This window comes from Hylobates moloch, unplaced genomic scaffold (genome assembly GCF_009828535.3).
Source record: "Hylobates moloch isolate HMO894 unplaced genomic scaffold, HMol_V3 SCAFFOLD_5, whole genome shotgun sequence".
NCBI lineage: Eukaryota > Metazoa > Chordata > Mammalia > Primates > Hylobatidae > Hylobates > Hylobates moloch.
This window is the reverse complement of record NW_026652280.1, coordinates 102418372-102438806: the sequence shown is the minus strand read 5'-3', so window position 1 is coordinate 102438806 and position 20435 is coordinate 102418372. Positions and strand designations below refer to the sequence as shown.

At 39.4% G+C, this 20435-nt stretch overlaps 2 protein-coding genes across 3 annotated transcripts; one reads left to right on the top strand and one right to left on the bottom strand.

Moving 5' to 3' along the window:
• Nucleotides 1–8093: 8093 nt before the first annotated feature.
• Nucleotides 8094–9578, top strand: LCE1D (late cornified envelope 1D). The gene is made up of 2 exons (XM_032151990.2): nt 8094–8195; nt 9200–9578. Exon 2 carries the CDS (start codon nt 9222–9224, stop codon nt 9534–9536), a length of 315 nt encoding a protein of 104 aa, XP_032007881.1. The 5' UTR covers nt 8094–8195; nt 9200–9221; the 3' UTR covers nt 9537–9578.
• Nucleotides 9579–16999: 7421 nt separating this feature from the next.
• Nucleotides 17000–18795, bottom strand: LCE1C (late cornified envelope 1C). 2 transcript variants are annotated; one of them, XM_032151944.1, is made up of 2 exons: nt 18745–18795; nt 17000–17639 (listed from the first exon to the last, which is right to left on the bottom strand). In XM_032151944.1, exon 2 carries the CDS (start codon nt 17620–17622, stop codon nt 17290–17292), a length of 333 nt encoding a protein of 110 aa, XP_032007835.1. In that variant the 5' UTR covers nt 17623–17639; nt 18745–18795; the 3' UTR covers nt 17000–17289. The 2 variants fall into 2 exon arrangements, with proteins under 2 accessions (XP_032007835.1, XP_032007836.1); XM_032151945.2 differs by lacking the exon at nt 18745–18795 and having other exon boundaries at nt 17000–17512; nt 17579–17639.
• Between the last annotated feature and the right edge of the window lie 1640 nt (nt 18796–20435).

Sequence of the window (20435 nt, the reverse complement as noted above, 5' to 3'; positions counted from 1 at the left end):
CAGTACCACTAAAAGCAAGGAATGATAAAAAATTAACTTTGGGAAATTATAATATATGTGACAGGGAGACAACTCATATTGGTAAGAAACATAGAGTTCATAAAAACTGAGTAAATAAATGTTCCTATAAAAGTTTTGGCAGGATTCATATTTAATTCTCAAACAATTAATGAAGAAAACCAATAACTTCTGAAATTAGATTTTAAAAGCAATTTAATCTCATTAATAAAAGCACAGCTCATCTTTTGGGGATGAGAACTCATTTTATTGGTTCACAAGCTTTTTGTGAGCATTTTAGCTCACAAAACGTTGTTGAAGCTATGTGGAAATGATCATTTACTCTTTGTAATTTAGAATGCTAACTGGCATAACAATTCATGCAAAAGATTTGGTGATTAATTTATTCATTTAACAATACTTATTGGATTTCTAGTATTAGGCAAATGAGGCAAAATATAATAATAATAAATAGATATTTAAGAGTGTTCACTGCTGAAGTGACACCCTAAAACTTAAAGTACAATAAAAAAAAGATGGTAAATAAGGAACCTCCAGGCTCTACCTCACTTCAGAGACATTGGACAATGATATACAGACAAAAACAGCTTTCTGAAAACTTTAAAAACAAAGTAAGACGCTTCAGCAACCAAGCAAAGTTTTAATAAAGAAAGTAACCATACTCAAATGGCAGGAAATTTTGTGGTGCTTTTGCTCACCCCTACCCCATCCCATCTTATGCATAATGTGGTGTGGTCAGAGGAGGCTGCACAATTTCTCAGGCTTTCTTACAGATGGAAGGAAAAGAGTGGAACTTGCATGCAAGATTGTGGGTTGTGTGAGGACTGTGTGAGGAACTGGTTTTTGTCTCACCTGACTTTAGAGCACCAATGAGTCAGTGGCATAGTCTGAATATTCGGTTGAAGGCTGCTGAAAGCAGAGGCTGCACTGTGGCATGAAACAGCTGCAAGGAGACTGCAGACTTGCAACTGCCTAAAGATAAGAGATTAGCAGCAGAGGAACAAAATAGGCAAAGGCTCCAAGAAGAAGCAAGAGTAAGACTCTGAAAAATGTAGACATTTAAAAGCAGTCAGGGAACTGAAACGAAAGTGTCTGTGCACACACACAAACACAAGCACAAACACTTGCTCAGGGAAGGTGCATCCCCAGAAAAGTTTTGAGAGGACTCTGAGCCTTCACACTACACTGAAGGTTTTCCACTGCACAGAGCCAGCTCCCAAAGATGGAGAGACATGGCTGTGTTTGCAAACATCTAATTTTCAACAACAACAACAACAAAAAAAAAACACAAGGCATGCAAAGAGACATAGACTTGACCTATTTACAGAAACAAAATATATCTCTAGAAACTAACTTTAAAGAAACACAAGCCAATGAATTCCTTGAAGAAGCTTTAAAACAACTGTCTTAAACGCTTAAAGAATTAAAGAACACATAGAGACAACTAATAAAATTAAGAAAATTATGTATTAACAAATAAAAATATCAACAGATAGAAATTATTTTTACAAAGACTCACAAAGAAGTTCTGGGGCTGAAGAATACAATAACCTAATAGAAAAATTAGAGAAGTTCAACAGCAGAGTCAAAGAGGCAGAAGAAAGAATCAGCAAATTTGAAGACAAGTTATTTTTAATTATTGAATTCGAGGAGGAAAATGAAAAGAAAATAAAGAAAAGTGAAAAAACCTAAGAGACTTACTAGACAAAATAGACTTTAACTCAAAGACTGTTACAAAAGACAAATAAGGACATTACATAATGATAAAAGGAATAATTTAACAAGAATATAGAAATAACCATTATAAACACACATGTGCCTCAAATCAGAGCTCCAACATATATGAAGCAAATATTGACAGAGTTAAAGGGAGAAATGGAGAGGTCTTCAATAATAGTAAGAGACTTCATATTCCACTTTCAGTAATAGATAGAACAACCATACAGAATATCAATAAGTATACAGAGGACATGGAATACACTATACATCAATTGGACCAAAAAGACATATGCAGAACACTCCACCTGAGATTAGCAGAGTACACATTTATCTCAAATACACATGCAACATTCTCCCGGATAGGCCTCACACAGAAGCCCACAAAACAAGTCTTAACAAATGTTAAAATACTGAAACTAGGCAAAGTATATTTTTCCAACTACAATGGAATAAGACTAGAATTCAGTAGCAAAAGGAAAACTGGAAAATCCACAAATATGTGGAAATTAAACAACACACTCTTATACAACCAATGGGTCAAAGTAAAAATTACAGAGGAAATTATAACATACCTTGAGAAAATGAAAATGAAAACACAGCATACCAAAATTTATGAGATGCAGAGAAAGCAGTGCTAGGGGAGGAATTTATACCTATAAACTCTTACATTAAAAAAGAAAAAAAATCTCAAATCAGTAACCTAGTTTTACACCTTAAGACTTAAGAAACCAAAAAAAAAAAACAACAACAAAACAAACAACAACAACAACAAAAAAAACAGTCTGCATAAAGCTAGTAGAAGGAATGAGGAAATAAAAAAAGATTAGGACAGAAATAAATGAAATGAAAACTAGAAAAATCAATAGTGAAAATCAACAAAACCAAAAGTTTGCTCTTTGAGAAGACCACCAAAACTGATAAACTTTTCACTAGCTTGACGAAGAAAAAAGAGAAGAATCAAAGAACTAAAATAAAAAATGAGAGGGAAGGCATTACAACTAACTTATAGAAATAAAAAATTATAGGAGAATACCATGAACAATTGTATGCTAAATTGGATAACCTAGATGAAATGGATAGATCCCTAGAAACAAATCTGAACAGACCTATAACTAGCAAAGATCAAAACTCTGCCAACAGAATAAAGTGCAGGACCAGACAGCTTCACTCATTAATTCTACCAAACATTTGAAGAGAAATCAACACAAATCTTACTCAATGCTTCCAAAAAATTGAAGAAAAGAGGACATTTATAAATTCGTTCTCTGAGGCCAGCATTATCCTGATGCCAAAGCCAGAAAACTACATAACAATATCTCTGATGATATTGAGGGATGATAAAAATCCTCAACAGCACATCAAAAGGACTATATACCATGACTAATTGTGAATTATTCCTCAAATAGCCAAACCAATCTTGAAGAAGAAAAATATAGTTAGAGTCACACACTTCCTGACTTTAAAACTTACCACAGACAGACATAGTGGTGCATACCTGTAGTCTCAGCCACTCAGGAGGCAGAGGATAGAGGATGCCTTGAGCCCAGGAGTTCTAGACAAGCCTGAGTGACATAGTGAGACCTTGTCTCTAAAAAAAAACTAAAAATAAATTAATACAATTTACTACAACAAAGCAACCGTAATGAAAATAGTGTGTTGTTGGCATAAAGATAGACATATAGGTCAATGAAATAGAATAGAAGAGTAGCAGAGAAACTTAAAATAAATAAACCTTCATATATATGGTCAAATTATTCTTTTGTTGTCCAAAAACAGGATCTTGCTATGTTGCCCAGGCAGGACTCAAACTCCTGGACTCAAGCAATCCTCCTGTCTCAGCCTCCTGAGTAGCTGGAGCTATAGGCACAAACTATCATGCCTAGCTGATTAAAATGATTCTTGACAAGGGTGCCAATACCACTCAATGGAGAAAGGACAATCTTTTCAACAGACGGTGTTGGGAAATTTAGATATGCACATGCAAAAGCATGAAGCTGGACCCTCAGCTTACACCATACACAAAAATTAACTCAATAAGGATCAAAGGCATAAACATAGAGTTAAAACTACAGGCTGGACGCGGTGGCTCACGCCTGTAATCCCAGCACTTTGGGAGGCCAAGGCAGGCAGGTCACAAGGTCAAGAGATAGAGACCAGGCTGGCCAACATGGTGAAACCCCGTCTCTACTAAAAATACAAAAATTATCTGGGTATGGTGGTGCACACCTGTAGTCCCAGCTACTTGGGAGGCTGAGGCAGGAGAATCGCTTGAACTCGGGAGGCGGAGGTTACAGTGAGCCGAGACCATGCCACCGCACTCCAGCCTGCGTGACAGAGCAAGACTCCATCTCAAAATAAATAAATAAATAAAAAACTACAAAATTCCTAGAAGGAAACATAGGAGGAAATCTTCATGACATTGGATTTGACAATGATTTCTTAACTATGATACCAAAAGCACAGGCAACAAATGTAAAAATAGATAAATTAGACTACATAAACATTAGAAATGTATGTGCATCAGTGAACAAAATCAATACCATGAAAAGGAAATCTTTGTTATGGAACCAAATATCAGCAAATCACGTATCTGGTAGTGGGTTGCTATACAAAATATGTAAAGAACCCCCACAATTAAACAACAAGTAAACAAACAACCTTATTAAAAATGGAAAAAAAAGACCTGAATAGACACTTATCCAAAAGAAATTTACGAATAGCCAAAAGATGCATGAAAATAAGCTCAACACCATTCATAATTAGATTAAATTATTTAAAGTAAAACCCACAATAAGATACCACTTCAAACCCAAGAGAATGACTACTATACAAAATAAAGCAAAACAAAACAGAAAATAACAAGTGTTGGTGAGGATGTGGAGGAATCAGAACCCCTGTGCACTGTTGTTGAGCATGTAAGATGGTATAATTACTATGAAAAAGAGCATGGTGATTCCTCAAAAAGTTAATAGAATTAATATAGGATCCAGCAATTCCACTTCTGGGTATATACAGTACAAAAGGATTGAAAGTAGAGTCTTGACAGGGTACTTGTACACCCATGTTCATAGCTTTATTTTTCACAATAGCTAAAAGGTGGAAGCAATCCAAGCATTTACTGCTGGATGATTATAGAAACAAAAGGAGGCATACACATACAATGTGATATTATATGGCCTTAAAAAGGTAAGAAATTTATGCACATGCTACAATGTGAATGAATCCTAAATATATGCTAAATCAAATAAGCCAGTCACAAAAAGACAAACACTATGTGATTCCACTTATGTGAGATACGAGGTGTAGTCCATTTCATAGAAAAAGAAAGTAAAATGGTGATTGCCAGGGGCTGGAGAGAGGGAGTAAGGGAGAACTGTTGCTTAATGCGTGTAGAGTTTCAGTGTTGCAAGATGACAAAAATTCTAGAGATTGGTTACACAACGATGTGATTCTATTTAACACTGCTAAACTGCACTAAAAAAATGATTAAGACGGTAGATTTTGGATTATGTATTTTACCAATTTTTTTAGAAAAGTGTTCACTGTAAAAATTTAGAGGAGTTCAACACAGTTGTATTATATCAATATATTAACAAATAACAATAACAGCAAGAAAAATATTTTTAAAAGATACTATTTAAATAGAATAGAATTTTCTTCTAGACTTTAATAGTATTTTCTCATCACTGTAATTGTTTAAAGGGTTGTAGATATGGAAAGAACAAAACAAAGGTTACTAACTTAACTTGTTACTGGTTATAGAACACACACAAAAAAATTATTCCATTTGAATTATTTCTGGTTAGATCTCAATAGTATTCACTCACGTCCCATGAGACGGTGAATTTTTGACTACCTAAAAGAGAAAAACCTTGACAAATAGGAAATTTCAGAAAGTCAATGCTTTGTTGGACAAGATATCTTATTTGACCTAATAGCTAAGCCATGATATCTCATAGCCAAGATTCAAGTTCCAGTCTTCCTAATACAACTATGTTGCTGACTCATCACCTACATCTGAGTTACATCAGTTGAGAGCTTGGGTGTTGCCCTGCATGAAGACAGAGGCATGGACCAGATGGCATCCCAGCCCCATCATCCTAGATACCAGGAGTTGAACTTCTGAGTAGACCTGCCATTGTGACAACCTGGGAACCAATGTCCTGACCACTCCCCCATTACTAAGCCCTTTGGAACAATCTGAGCAGGAGAACAAACATCATACCCAGGAGGGATGGTGTCAGACCTCTCAGGGTGATGTGGCCCACACACCTCACTGAGCCTGTCTCATAGTGTGTCTCCTATGAGGGTGGCCTGAGTCATAAGGAATAGCTGTTTATAAACTGTAAATCAATGCTAATACCAATGACAGGATTTAAAAGTCATTAAATATCCATTGTGCACATAGCCCTGTGTTGAAAAACAGAGGTAAAGAAATATGAAACACCCAAGGCAGGCCATCAAAGCATTTACTATTATCTCATTAGAGTGATATGCCACATGAAGGATAAATAAAAAAGTGGGATTGAGCCACACTGTCCTGGAAGGGCAGAGGCTACGGCATGCACTGCAGGGAGAAGCATAATCAAAGTACAGAATATAATCCAGTTCAGTTTCAGAACATTTCTGAGAGCAGATGACAAAGGCTTAAACTAAAGGGAGAACACAAAGTCTTATTTCACTGAAGGAATTTGGACATTTACCCTTATACAGTGTGCAATCATGAACAAGACTTTACTAATGATTTAGTGTTAATTATGTACAGGGATGGGAGAGTGTTTTCTTGGATGTCATAAAAGAACAGAATCAAAGACACACTACAGTGTTTGGAGATACTACATTGTCACAGGAGTCTGGGCAGCTGTAATAATTGATGCTCTGAGACAGGTGGTACACACACATATACATCTCTCTCAATATGTAAGCTCTGTATATGTGTTTATAAATACATATGTATCTCCACCACATTTTGGTTAGGGTCACCATGTCCATTTTGACCTAGATACCATTCCCAAGTTCTAGGCATATCCAGAGTCTGTCAGGGGCTGGGAAGAAAAGGACTTGTCCCTCATATGATTTAATCTGGCTTTTCTTGGTCTTCCTCTGAAGAAATAGTTTAATTTGTGGATAACTTTGCAGTCATGGCTGTCTTAGTGACTCGTGTGTCCTAGAATGAACAGCAGCCCGTTTCATTAATATCCTAAAAATGTATAAATTCAAAACACTCCATTCGTATAAATCCTGTGGACATGTAGAAAGCCAGTGATTCTAGTGGAGAGAGAGGACAGGGGCTTCCAAAGTAGCAGCATAAACACATTCATATTAAATATTAAGGACTCTTGTTCTTAAAAGGCACCCGTCCCCTTATGGTCCGGGATGGGGTTCCACCAGTCATTTGACCCCACATGGAAGCATAGACTTATAATGTCTCACAACCATGTCTCTTTTCTTCCTGTTTCTCATCTGTGACCATCATCCGGTGCTCCCAGTGTGAACCTAGAAAAGTCCAAATTCTCACACTAATACAAAGAGCAGAGCTGCTGCTTCTTGTTTCTCTAATGAGCTGCTTCCTTGTTCACATCTCAGTGCTGACACATCAAGGACCCCACCAGAAGAAAAGGGCTATTTAAAAGCAAACAGATCACCAAACAGCCAGACTCACTCTCATTAGAAAAAAGCTGTGCTTCATTTGTTAAACAAAGATCAGTATCTTCACTCTGTATTCAGCAAGTTATGAATGTTTCACTTATTCAGAGCCTACAACGTTTCAGTCTCTCTATCAGGCACATTTTCTCTTTTTTGTGTTACTTTATTGACTTTCATAACTAACTAATTCTTCTGTAACTAATTCTTTTTCATCTTCAAGCTTTGTGGTTTAAAAAACGGTACAGGCTAAATAGTTTCAACAGTCCCATCTCGCCAGGCCTGGTCCTGGGCCGGGTTCTACTTCCAGGGTTTTACTTGTGTAGCTGTCTACAATGCACCCACAGCCACACAGTTTGGTGGTGCACAGGGACAGAAGTAAACATGCACGGAAACCTCAGGGATTAGGACTTCAACTTCAACCCAGGCTACATGGAGCTTCAGGTACTTTGGAAGAGACAGAAATGAGATAGGTCCTGAGTTCTAAGACTGAGAACTGAGAGGCTTTCAGGGCAAGCAGCCTTCAAGTAAATGAGGTGGGTGATGGTAGGAGCCATCCTGGAACCCCATTTCAAGTAGGCACTTTCCTACCTGGGAGTGGCTGCCTTGAGCCTGGGGAGAGAGGCAGGTGAGGAGCTGTCAGTCACCACCCATCACAAGACCCACGTGGGTGTCAGAAGGAAGGTCCTCTCATGCCCAGGCCCTGTCTCACAGCTGGGGCACAGCCCAGGCCAGGATAAAAGGGCTCAGGGCCAGACCATCCCATCCACTCTCCTCCTGAGGTGCTGAAGGACCCTGTGCTGCCTGTGACTCCGGTAAGAACAGGAGCAGGGATGCTTAGAACAGAGCAGGAGGGAAGGAGGGGCAGGGCCTCGGGGGCTAGGGCCATGTTATCAGAGGTGGAGAGTTTAGAAAAGACTGAAGGGGCGGGGGGCAAAAAGGGGTCTGGCGCTAACTGGGAGCAGGAAGGAAAAGAGGAAAAGAGCTGGCTGGCTGTGCCACGTGCCTTTGAACTCTACAGTAAACAAACTGCTCTGGGATGAGGTGGGTGTTCCAGAATGGGAACTTTGAAGCACAGAGACCTGCTCCACTCTGGCAGCCCATGGGAGGGAAGCCTACCTCTGAAGATACAACCCTGTCTCTGCCTGCAAGGGAAGAACTAGAGCTGTGGACATGGGACAAAAGACTCTTTGGGGTTTATGAACCCCACATTTTCATGGGTCTGAGATTTGTTCACAAACTTCCCAGCTTAGTTAGGACACACCAAGCCTGAGACCCACTGTGTCAGCCCATCAGCCTGAGCAGGTGGTGAGTGAGGAAGTCTGAGCTCCAACCGGAGATCAGGGGGTCAGGGTTCAAGTACTAGGTCTGCAGCCATTGCTAAGTTTATCTACCTCTATTGAAGTGAGTTTACTGACCTAGTAGTCTCCAAGATCCTGTGCAATGCTGACCTTCCAAAGTAAAATCGTCTTGCAAGTTATGACCAGAGAGAATGACTGCTTCTTTTCCTTTAAAAATAATTTTCCCTTAAATGACTCATAAATTAGACAATTTCAGTCTTAAGATATATTTGTAATAATTTCCTCCTCCACTGACAACACATCAGAATCTTAGATGCATTTTGCAATATTGTTTAGTCTTAGTTTACAGTTGTCTGACATCCAAAGATATCTTGAAAAAGATGATGTGAGATTTTGAGGAAATTGTTGGAAATAGAACTACTGAAGATGATGCTTTTATACTTGAGAGATGCTAAGAGTGTCACAGGGGCAGAGGTGGCCCCTGCCTGGGTCTGACTTGTTATTTGACTCTCCCTCAGCTCCTGAACACCCACCTCCGAGATGTCCTGCCAGCAGAGCCAGCAGCAGTGCCAGCCCCCTCCCAAGTGCACTCCCAAGTGCCCCGCCCCTAAGTGTCCCCCTAAGTGCCCTCCAGTCTCTTCCTGCTGCAGTGTCAGCTCCGGAGGCTGCTGTGGCTCCAGCTCTGGGGGCGGCTGTGGCTCCAGCTCTGGGGGTGGCGGCTGCTGCCTGAGCCACCACAGGCGCCACAGGTCCCACCGTCACAGACCCCAGAGCTCTGACTGCTGCAGCCAGCCCTCGGGGGGCTCCAGCTGCTGCGGAGGGGGCAGCGGCCAGCACTCTGGAGGCTGCTGCTGAAGTGGACCTTCACTTCCTCTTCCTTCTGATTCTGCCTGAATAGCTGAGAGGTTCCAGTAAAAGCTTGAAGTCTTGCCTGGAGAATCCCTCTGCTCTGGTGTCAGGAAACCCAAAATCTTTCTCCTTAATGGCATTTAGAGAGTTTCTTCTGCATATCCATGGCTGCCCTGGGAACTCCAAAGCACACACCTAGTTCCTCCACAGCTCACGCTGCTGTATTCTGCTGCCTGAACTAAAGAAATAAAATCGAGAATCTGCCCCCCAACTTGCTACCAGCCTGCTTGATTTTCCTGTTTGTGTCATCCTTGTTCTCCTCCCCTGTGTCTGCTGGTGGCTGCTGAGGCCTTGGTGGACAGAGGATGGGGAAAGGGGTCAGGAGGAAAAAGCTTGCATTTTTGTGTGTTGTGTGTTTTTTCTTCTTTCTGTGTTTTCCTTTTAAACCAAAGGACCGAAGTAGCTTTAAGAAGCATTGTTCTTTCAAATTCTGGTTCCTTTCACCTATGTAACTGCATCCGTCAGGCATAGCCAGGAGGCCGACTTCATCCTCCTTCTCACTGTCACCTCTTCACTCTTGTGTTCCTCGTTCCCCACTCCTTTCACTAACAATCTCCCAGACTCCTCCTTCAAATGGTATGTACAGGTAGTAGACATATAAATATACGTGTGTGTATATGTGTATATATACACACATATTTATATATACTCACATTATATGGAATAAATCTTTAGTTTTTAAACTTAAATCGCTTTTTTTGATGTATAACTTTCACACAATAAAACCCTTTTTTAAAATATACAATTCAATTAGTTTTACCAAATGTATACACTCTTGTAACCACAATTGCAAGGAACACTCTAAAAATGTAGTTGATTATTTATTAATCATTATTTGCAGTAAGGTTTAAAAATGAGCTGTAAGTTTATGGATTTATTTCTGGATTTTCTATTTTTTTTTTTGTTCTGTACATCTGTTTTTATGCCAGTACTATACTGTTTTTGTTAGTGTAACTTTGTAGTATAATTTGAAATCAGGTAGTATGATGCCTCCAGCTTTATTCTTTTTTAGTCAGGAGCACTTTTGCTATTTGGAGTCTTCTATGGTTCCATAAAAATGTTAAGCCTTTTTTTTCTGTTGTATTAGTCAGGGTTCTCCAGAGGGACAGAACTAATAGGATATATGTATACATGAAAAGAAGTTTATTAGGGAGAATTGGCTTGGATGGTATTTCAACAGAGATTGCATTGAATCTGTAGATTGCTTTGAATACTGTAGACTTTTTAACAATATTAATTCTTCCAGTTCATGAGCCTGAGACATCTTTCCATTTGTTTGTGTCTTCTTCTATTTCTTCATCAATGCTTTTAGCTTTCGTTGTAGTTCTTTCACTTCTTTGGTTAAATTTATTTCTGGCTATTTTATTTTTGTGGCTATTATAAGTGAGATTGTTTTCTTGATTTCTTTTTCAGATTGATTTCTATGAGTGTGTAGAAACACTACGGATTTTTGTATGTTGATTTTGTATCCTGCCACTTTACTAAATTTATCATTTCTAAGAGTTTCTTGGTGGAGTCTTTAGTTTTTCTAAATCTAATATCATGTTATCTGCAAAAAGGGTAATTTGACTTCTTCCTTTCAAATCTGGATGCCACTTATCTCTTTTCCTTGGCTAATTACTCCGGTTAGGACTTCTACCCTATGTTGAATTAAAGTGGTGAAAGTGGGCATCCTTGTCTTATTTCATACTTAGTAGAAAGCCTTTCCATTTTTCTTCATTCAATATGGTATTAGGTGTGGGTTTTATCATGTTGAGGTATGTTCCTTCTACATGCAATGTCTTGAAGGCTTTTAACCACCAAGAGATGTTGAATTTTATTGAATGCTTTTTCAGCATCTATTAACAAAACTTAAGCTAGACCAAAAAAAAAGAGAGAAGCCCCAGAAAAATGAAATCAGATAAAAAATGAAACATAATAACTTATATCACAGCAATATAAAGGATAATTAGAGACTGTTATGAACAACTGTACACCAACAAATTGGAAAACCTAGAAAAAAATAGATAAATTACTGGACAACCTACTGATATTGAACCATAAAGAAATAGAGAACCTGAACAGACCAATAATGAGTAATGAGATTAAAGCAGTAATAAAAAGTTTCGCATCAAGAAAAAGCCCCAGACCTGACAGATTCCTTATTGGAGTCTACCAAACATTTAAAGAAGAACTAATTCTGATTCTACTCAAACTATTTCAAAAAACTGAAGAACATCAAATACTTTTTTTTTAACATATATAATTGGTTTTTTTATCTGTAAACAAAAGAGAATGAGTTTGTTTAAACCAGAAAGATGGCAAGAGTAGTCTGGGAATTTTGCTCCATTCCTCAAAAGTCCTATAATAAAATAAACATATCTTGTGTTTTATTTTTACAGTTTTTTTAAACATTAGTATAGAGTGCCACTTCTTATATTCTATATCAAATAATTAGTCACATTTTCAATAATAACCTCTGAGTAATTTTTGGCATTAAAATCTGCATTACAATATAATTTGAGGATATAATTTATAATCACTTATGATAAAATCACCTATTTGAAATTATGTATGAGGTTTTCAAAGTTTATAGTGCTTTGGAAAAAAATTAAATGTTTCTTTGTTTATGTCTCTTTATTATAAGCTGTAGCATATATCATATAGTTGTCAAGGATGCTGATAGATACTTAATATTTAAAGGTGACTTGTCTAAAGTTAGCTGTCCAGGACTAGAACCTGGGCCTTTTGGTAACAGTTCATTGCTCTATTTACTTAAATGATGATTGGATTCGTTAGAATTTCTCTATTTTCATAGCTGTCTCTACGGTTCTATGAAAATACCGTGTGTGTGCCTATACATATATGTATACCTGTAAGTACAAAGTAGAAAATGAAAGTTCATTTTCTGCTTTTGACAATTCTAATCCCCAGAGACAACCGTTATTAATATGTTGTCTCGTGTTTGGTCATACTGTTTGAAGAACACCAAATACTTCTAAACTCATTCTACAAGGCCAGAATCACACTGATATCAAAATCAAACAGACACAATAGAAAAAGAAAACCACATACCAATATCTCTGATGAACATAGATGCAAAAATCCTCAACAAAATACTGGCAAACAGAATTCAACACTACCCTAAAAAGATTATTCACAATGATCAAGTGGGATTCATCCCAGAAATGCAAGAATGGTTCAACATATGCAAATAAATAGACATAATGCATCACATCAGCAGAATCAAGGATTGTCTTCTTTTTTAAGGCTGAATAATGTTCCCTCTGCTATATAGTATATATATTCAGAATTTTTAAAATTCATTCATCCACTGACAGACATTTAGGTTGTTTCCAGATCTTGGTTATTGCTAATAATGCCGAAATAATGCTGGGAGTACAGATATCTCTGGAAAATACTGATTTTATTTCCAGAAGTGGAGTTAGTAGATCATGAGGTAGTTTTATTTTCTATACTTTTAGGAAATTCCATATGGTTGTCCATAATGGCTGTACCAATTTATATTTCCACCAACAGTATACAAGAATTCCCTTTTTGCCACATCCTTGCCAGAACTTGTTATATTTCATCCTTCTGATAATAGCCACTTTAACAGGCATGAAGTGATATCTCATTGTGGTTCAGATTTGCGTTTCCCTGATGATTAGTGAGATTGAGCACCTTTTTCTGTATACCTGTTGGACATTTGTATGTCTTTGAGAAATAGCTATTCAGTCTTTTGGTCGTTTTTAAATTGGGTTGTTTGGTTGTTGCCATTCAGTTCTATGAGTTCCTTCATGTATAATTATTAAGAGTTTGTCAAGATGAGAAAGCAAAACAAGATCACCAGTTTCCTTGGTGCTGGCTCTGATGCACAGAGATAAAAATACAACTCTGCTTAAATTATTATATTTCCAGTTAGAGCTCAGTAATGTTTCCTTCCATCCCATGTTAGGATAAAATATTGATGATGTAAAAGATAAATGCCTTGACCCTCAGAAAAATCAATGCTTTGCTGATCAACATGTCTGTATTGACCTGATAGCTAGGCTGTGATTTCTCAAAGCCAAGACTTAATTTCCAGTCTTCCTGATACAACTATGTTGCTGACTCATCACCTACATCTGAGTTACGTCGGTTGAGAGCTTGGGTGTTGCCCTGCATGAAGGCAGAGGCATGGACCAGTTGGCATCCCAGCCCCATCATCCTAGATACCAGGAGTTGAACTTCTGAGTAGACCTGCCATTGTAACAACCTGGGAACCAATGTCCTGACCACTCCCCCATTACTAAGCCTTTTGGAACAATCTGAGCAGGAGAACAAACGTCATACCCAGGAAAGACGGTGTCGGACCTCTCAAGGTGATGTGGCTCACACACCTCACTGAGCCTGTCTCAGAGTGTGTCTCTTATGATGGTGGCCTGAGTCATAAGGAATAGCTGTTTATAACTGTAAAGTCAATGCTATTACCAATGAGAGGATTTAAAAGTCATTTAATATCCATTGTGCGCATAGCACTGTGTTGAATAATTGAGGTAAAGTAATATAAAACACCCAAGGCAGGCCATCAAATAATTTACTATTACCTCATTAGAGTTATATGCTGCAGGAAGGGAAAAAAAAGTGGGATTGAGCCACACTGTCCTGGAAGGGCAGAGACCATGGCTTGCATTGCAGAGAGAAGCATAATCAAAGTACAAAAAATAATCCAGTTCAGCTTCAGGTCATTTCTGAGAGTACATGACAAAGGCTTAAATGAGAGGGAGCACACAAAGTCTTATTTCACTGCAGGAATTTGGACATTTACCCTTAAACAGTGTGCAGTCCTGAACAAGACTTTACTACTGATTGAGTGTTAATTATTTATGGAGATGAGAGAGTCTTTTCCTGAATTTCACACTGGAACAGTATCAAGGAGGCCCTTTTATCCTGACCTTGGGCTGTGCTCCTGATGGGTGAGGCAGTACTTGGGCTTAAGAGGACCTGCCTCTTGTCACCCACATGGGTTGTATGACCAGGTGATAACCAGCAGCTTCTCACCTGCCTTGCTCCACAGGAGATCAGAATAGCTCCCATCAGTGCCACTTCATTTTTCTTGGAGCTGCCTTAGGCCTTTTTCTTGGAGTTTGGCCTCCCAAGCCCTCTTTTTCTATATCCCTGATGGTATCATTTAAACCAAAATTTTACAGAAGTCTTTTAATGTCCCTGATGTGTCCCAGATTCTCTGTGTGTGTGTGTGTGTACGCATGCGTGTGCAAATACGTGTCTATGCCATCACAGTTACAAGCCTGGTAGGAGTCAGACACACCTGGGACAGAATCCTGGTTCTGTCACTTATTAGCTGTGTGACTTCTGAAAATCCCAAATTATCTCATCCTCCGTTTCCTGAAATTTAAAATGAAGGTAATAAAGATTAGTCTCCAGGATGTCGTGAGGATCAATGAAACTGTAGAAAGAAAATGCCCATTAAAGTGCCTGTAACACAGTGAACTCTCATATGAAACACCTGTCTATCAATAATTTTAAAGGGAATGAACACTTTTTGAGATGGTCCAAGTCTCAGGCACTATGTGGAGTGAAGGACCCCATGGAAAAGAGTTCCCTAGTGGAGGAGGCTGGAAGATCTGAAAAAACAGGAGGACTTGAAATACAAAGGGAAAGTTTTAGTGTTATTGCTTTGTTTCAACATGAACAAAAGTTTTTGTCTGAAGGTCTATTTAAAAACATTTTTAGGAGATTAAGATTTACTAATGTTAATTTGGTATATAACAGGTGTTCCTTTTGTATCTTGAGGGCAATATTATTTAAAAAATAAAAGAACTAATTAGATGAAAGCAAATTAGACTAGGGAGTAATCATGTGAAAAAGTTCTTTTTTCAGGAAGTGTCCAAAACAATTCTCCAGAACGTGTGATGAGGTAGAACTGGCCACAATAATACCAATATCCAGGTCATAACGGGTATAGAGAATCAATATCTGAGATACGTATATGAACATAGGCATAGCTAGATATAGAAGTAGATTAAATAGATATGGATATATACTTGGCCTTGTTCTATTATTACAGAATCATGTATCTCAAGATGCATGGCCTTCCCTGAAGTTACAACGCCTCACTTCTCTAGGGTTTCTCCATGATTCTAATCTTCACTGGAATCGAAAAATGATCTTTCCACACCACCCTGCACTCCAGAAATAATTACCCCTGGCCATTAAGAAAATCTCATCCAGAGCTCTGCACTGTGTTCAGGATCAAGGTCAATGTCCATTGAGTGACATTCAAGGCTCTGTGCATAAGACCCTGTACAATTCCTCTAATTATGCTTTGCTAAGCAGGACTGCCTATTAGCTATACTTTGAAGATGTCTCTTCCTACTTTACCTCTATGTTTTATTCCAATATTTTTTTTCTCTCTGAGACACTGCAGTTCAAATCTCACTTGCTCCATTTTCCTTTTTTCATTTTTATTTTTTGTTATACCTCATGAATCAGGTTTTAACAAAACTTTGGACAGCACAGTTTGTGACTTATATTGTGTAGTCCCCATCAGCTACTAGTACAAGGTCATGGCCACATGGGTGGTTAAAACTTTTTAAATCCTGTCAGCAGTATTAGTGCTGGGGTTTCATGGGAGGTATGAATGGTAAGACTTAGAAAAGAAGTTGGAAACACTTTCTGTTAAGCCTTAAATGTAATACTTAAGAAGCAAATGCATTTTTCTATAGAGAGTCTCAGGCAAGTTGAGAAATATGGTACAGGGAGTGTGTTCTGGAATAAAGTGTAGATAATTTGATGAAGATGGAGAAGGAAGAAAGCAACAAGATTTGATGGAAGGTTAATAGAAAAGCAATTTTTACTTGCAAATGTGCCTGGAACTAAACTTATTGCAGAAGTAGTCAGTGGGAAAACTGTATTTTCAAAATATATTCATGGGTTTTGTTCTCTTTTATTTCATTTGTTTATTTATTATATTTTTCTTTTTTATCCATGTATATACATGCATGTGTGTGCATGTTTGTGTGTGCACCTGGAGATGTGCAGAAGTGTGTGTTTTTGCATGTGATGTGTGTGAAGGAGGAAGGATGTTGGTGGGGCTAGGTCAGGAGGAGCAGACTGCACTCACAGAGAAAGAGAAGCATGGAGAGACTGGTCAAGCCCTTGAAAGGGACCAGAAACAAAGAAGCTATGTTTATAAGAGACAGTTCAGACTTCATCAGAAGCAGTGCTGCTTCAGGCCAGTTGACATAGGACAGACAGAGTTGGGAGCAATGGTCCCTTCCCACTCCTGCCCCCATTAACCCCAATTCACTCCAGAGGGCCCCCCTGTCCCCTGAGGTTCCAAGGCCACCAACTGCAGAGGACAAGGTGAAGAGAACAAGAGCCACTCAAGGAGAATAGGGTCCTCATAGAACAAGACACTGAGCAGATTTCTTGCTTTATTCCTTTAATCAGCAGATGCACACTGCAAATGACATGGAGTGAGCTAGGGGCTTAGACAGAGGGTGGGAGGGTAGCCAGAAAGGTGAGGTCCAAGGCCAGTGAATGGAGATCCAGGAGAGGATCTGAGTTTCTGGACTCCAGGGAGAAGATATGCTCTTGGCAAGTTCAGAGCTTTCCCTTGGACCTGTGAGCCTCTCAAGCAGGACTAGGAGGAGAAGGCGGATGTCCTTGGCAGTTTGCTGTCCTGGATTCTGCTCTTCTAGGCTCAGGGTCCACTTCAGCAGCAGCCTCCAGAGTGCTGGCCACTCCCCCCTCCACAGCAGCTGGAGCCCCCCGAGGGCTGGCTGCAGCAGCCAGAGCTCTGGGGTCTGTGGCAGTGAGACCTGCGACGCCTGTGGTGGCTCAGACAGCAGCCGCCACCCCCAGAACTGCAGCATCCCCCAGAGCTGGAGCCACAGCCGCCCCCAGAGCTGGAGCCACAGCAGCCTCCAGAGCTGACACTGCAGCAGGAAGAGACAGGAGGGCACTTAGGGGGACACTTTGGGGGGCACTTTGGGGTGGAGCACTTGGGAGGGGGCTGGCACTGCTGCTGGCTCTGCTGGCAGGACATCTTGGCGGGTTCAGGAGCTGAGGGAGAGTCAGACAGCAAGTCAGACCCAGGCAGAGGCCACCCCTGCCTATTCTTGTCCTTTCCACACTGTTTCTATTTTCTTCATTTTGATGAACTGTTCAAATGTCCTGGTAAATCATTAATCACTGAAAATTTTGTTATTTCTTGTAGTTTGGCAAATGCTCTCACACTGTATCTTTTGAGTTCACGATTTCATCTTAAGACAGTCAAGAATTACTATATCTTTTACAAAGAAGGAAACTGAGGCAGTAACCCATATGAAAAAATATCTGTCAAGATTAAACATTTAGTAAATTAAAGGAAGCAATTTTTCTCATTGTGTCAAATAAAACCCTGAAACTGTCCAGTGTGGAAACCTGAGGATATAAATATTTTCTTGGAAAAAGATAATGAAGGATTATCTCTTGGAGTAACTTCCTAGGAGACTTTGTCTTGTAAAAACCTGCGCTTGTACAATTGTAAATGGTTTTGGAGACAGGCTGGTCTCGCAGGCTCCCTTTGTTAAGGAAGATGCTGAAGAACAGTATTTTTGGTGCATAGAGGGGATGTGAACTCAGGCGCCCTGGCTCTAGGCTGGTGCACTGCCATATTCATCACACAAAGGCCTCACAGTAACATCTTGGCATAGTGATCCTTAGCTTGCTATGTCTAACTACTTAAAGAGGTTCTCAATTCCAATTTGAATCTAGAGATAAGTGGGTTTCAAAAAACCCTAAAAGATCCATTAACTATCTCTACTCCACTGATTGAGAACTACTATCTCCAGCTCAAATTTGCAAGGAGTGTCACAGTTTTGCTCTGAAAAGTAAGTGTCCTATTTGAAGGTGTCCTAGCAGAGTCTATTTGCCTGGGCTTCAACTCCCTCTGTCTTTAAAACTCAGCCAGCTGAAGCACAAAGACAGAGACATCTAATTCTTATTTGTGTTACCAGTTGGCCCTCTCCCTGCCTCCTGTGCTGCACATCCTCCTTCAATCTTTCTGAGGTCTTGACTTCTATCCAGATGGATCTCAGCCCTCAAGGTCCTGCCCAGCCTCCCCTCCTGCCTAGGGCTGAGCAACCCTCTGTGGAAGCCTCAGCTCCTATTCTCAAAGAACACTTACCAGGGTCACAGGCAGCACAGGGTCATACAGCACCTCGGGAGATGAGTGTATGGAGTGCTCAGGCCCAGAGCCCTTTTATCCTGGTCTGGGCTCTGCCTCCAGCTGTGAGACAGGGCCTGGGCATGAGAGGACCTGCCTTCTGACGCCCACATGGGTTCTCAGGTGGGTGGTGACTGGCAGCTCCTCACTTGCCTTCCTCCATGGGGCTCAGAAAAGCTGCTCCCAGCTTGGACTATGGCCACTTAGAAGTAGAAATGGAGTGGGAAAATCCCTACCATCATTTCCTGTGTTGTTCTCCGTGGAGAATACCTAATCTGTTTAGTTTTTGAGCTTGAGTTCTCTGTTTTGTTAACTCCCAAATCTTACCTCTGTGGCTCTGGGCAACCTGGCTTAACTCAAGTTTCATAAATCCTCCAACCCTCAACTATCTTATAGTTTTGTGTGTGTGTGTGTGTGTGTGTGTGTGTGTGTGTGTGAGACAGAGGTAGAGAGACAGACTGTGTGTGTGTGCATGTGTGTGTGTGTTTCTGTGTTACAGCCATTAGGTAACTGGTTAAAGAGTCAGACCTAGAGAGAGACCTGATTCTGCCACTTATTACCTGCATGACCTTATGAAAAACATTAATACCTCATCGTTCTTGTTCTCAGTTTGTCAACTCTGTAATAGAGATAATATAAAAATAATTGTCCAGGGATGGCTGAGAGTCAATGAAATAATGCAAAGGAATTTCTGGGAGAGCTTATAACATGTCATTTTCTCTAAACAAATGCCAATGCATTAATATTTTTAAATTACAGCTGCTTTCTAAGGAGAGAAAATAGCCTCCAGCTCCATCCATGTTTCTTCAAAGGACATGATCTTATTCTTTTTTATGGCTGCATACTATTCCATGGTATATGTGTACCACATTTTCTTTATCCAGTCTACCATTGATGGGTATTTAGGTTGATTCCATGTCTTTGCTATTGTGAATAGTGCTGGAGTGAACATATACATTTATATGTCATTATGATAGAACAATTTATATTCATTTGGGTAACCCTCCTTCTTCAACATCCAGGCTTTAGTCCATGACCTATGCATTTCTAAAACAGTGCCATTCAACTGTAACTTCTTTATGAGTCTTAATTTTAAAATATGACTACAATAAACTACCCTTGATTCTGCAGCTTTGTTCTTATATTTATGTACCCCTCAACAGTTTCTAAAACAGAGGTGGACTCCATAGGTAAGCAATTTAAAAATGAATTGATTTCTATTAGCATCATCTTTACTTTGTGTATGACTTAAGCCATCATCATTGGAATTCTCACTCTGAGACATTTACATTACAGTATACTAGCCTTATCGCCCTGCAGAAGTCTGCCACTGAATTACCTGGCTATGGTTCATGTTGTTCCAAAGAATGTATTTAATAATAGAGTAGTCAAGATATTGATTACTCAGCTTACATTGGCAGTTCTGATCCAGAAGCCCAGCCCATTCATTCCAAGGATGATGAGGATTAGAAGCTATTCTATCCATGACTCTGATACCACAAAGAGTAGCACCCAAACTGTCAATTAATCTGACATGGATTGGGTTAATAAGGTAGCAATATGATGTAACATCATGAGGATTGTTTCCTTATGTTTGGTGTTAGATTTCAATAGCATTTGAAATTTATTGAATTTGGTACCATTTTAATGCT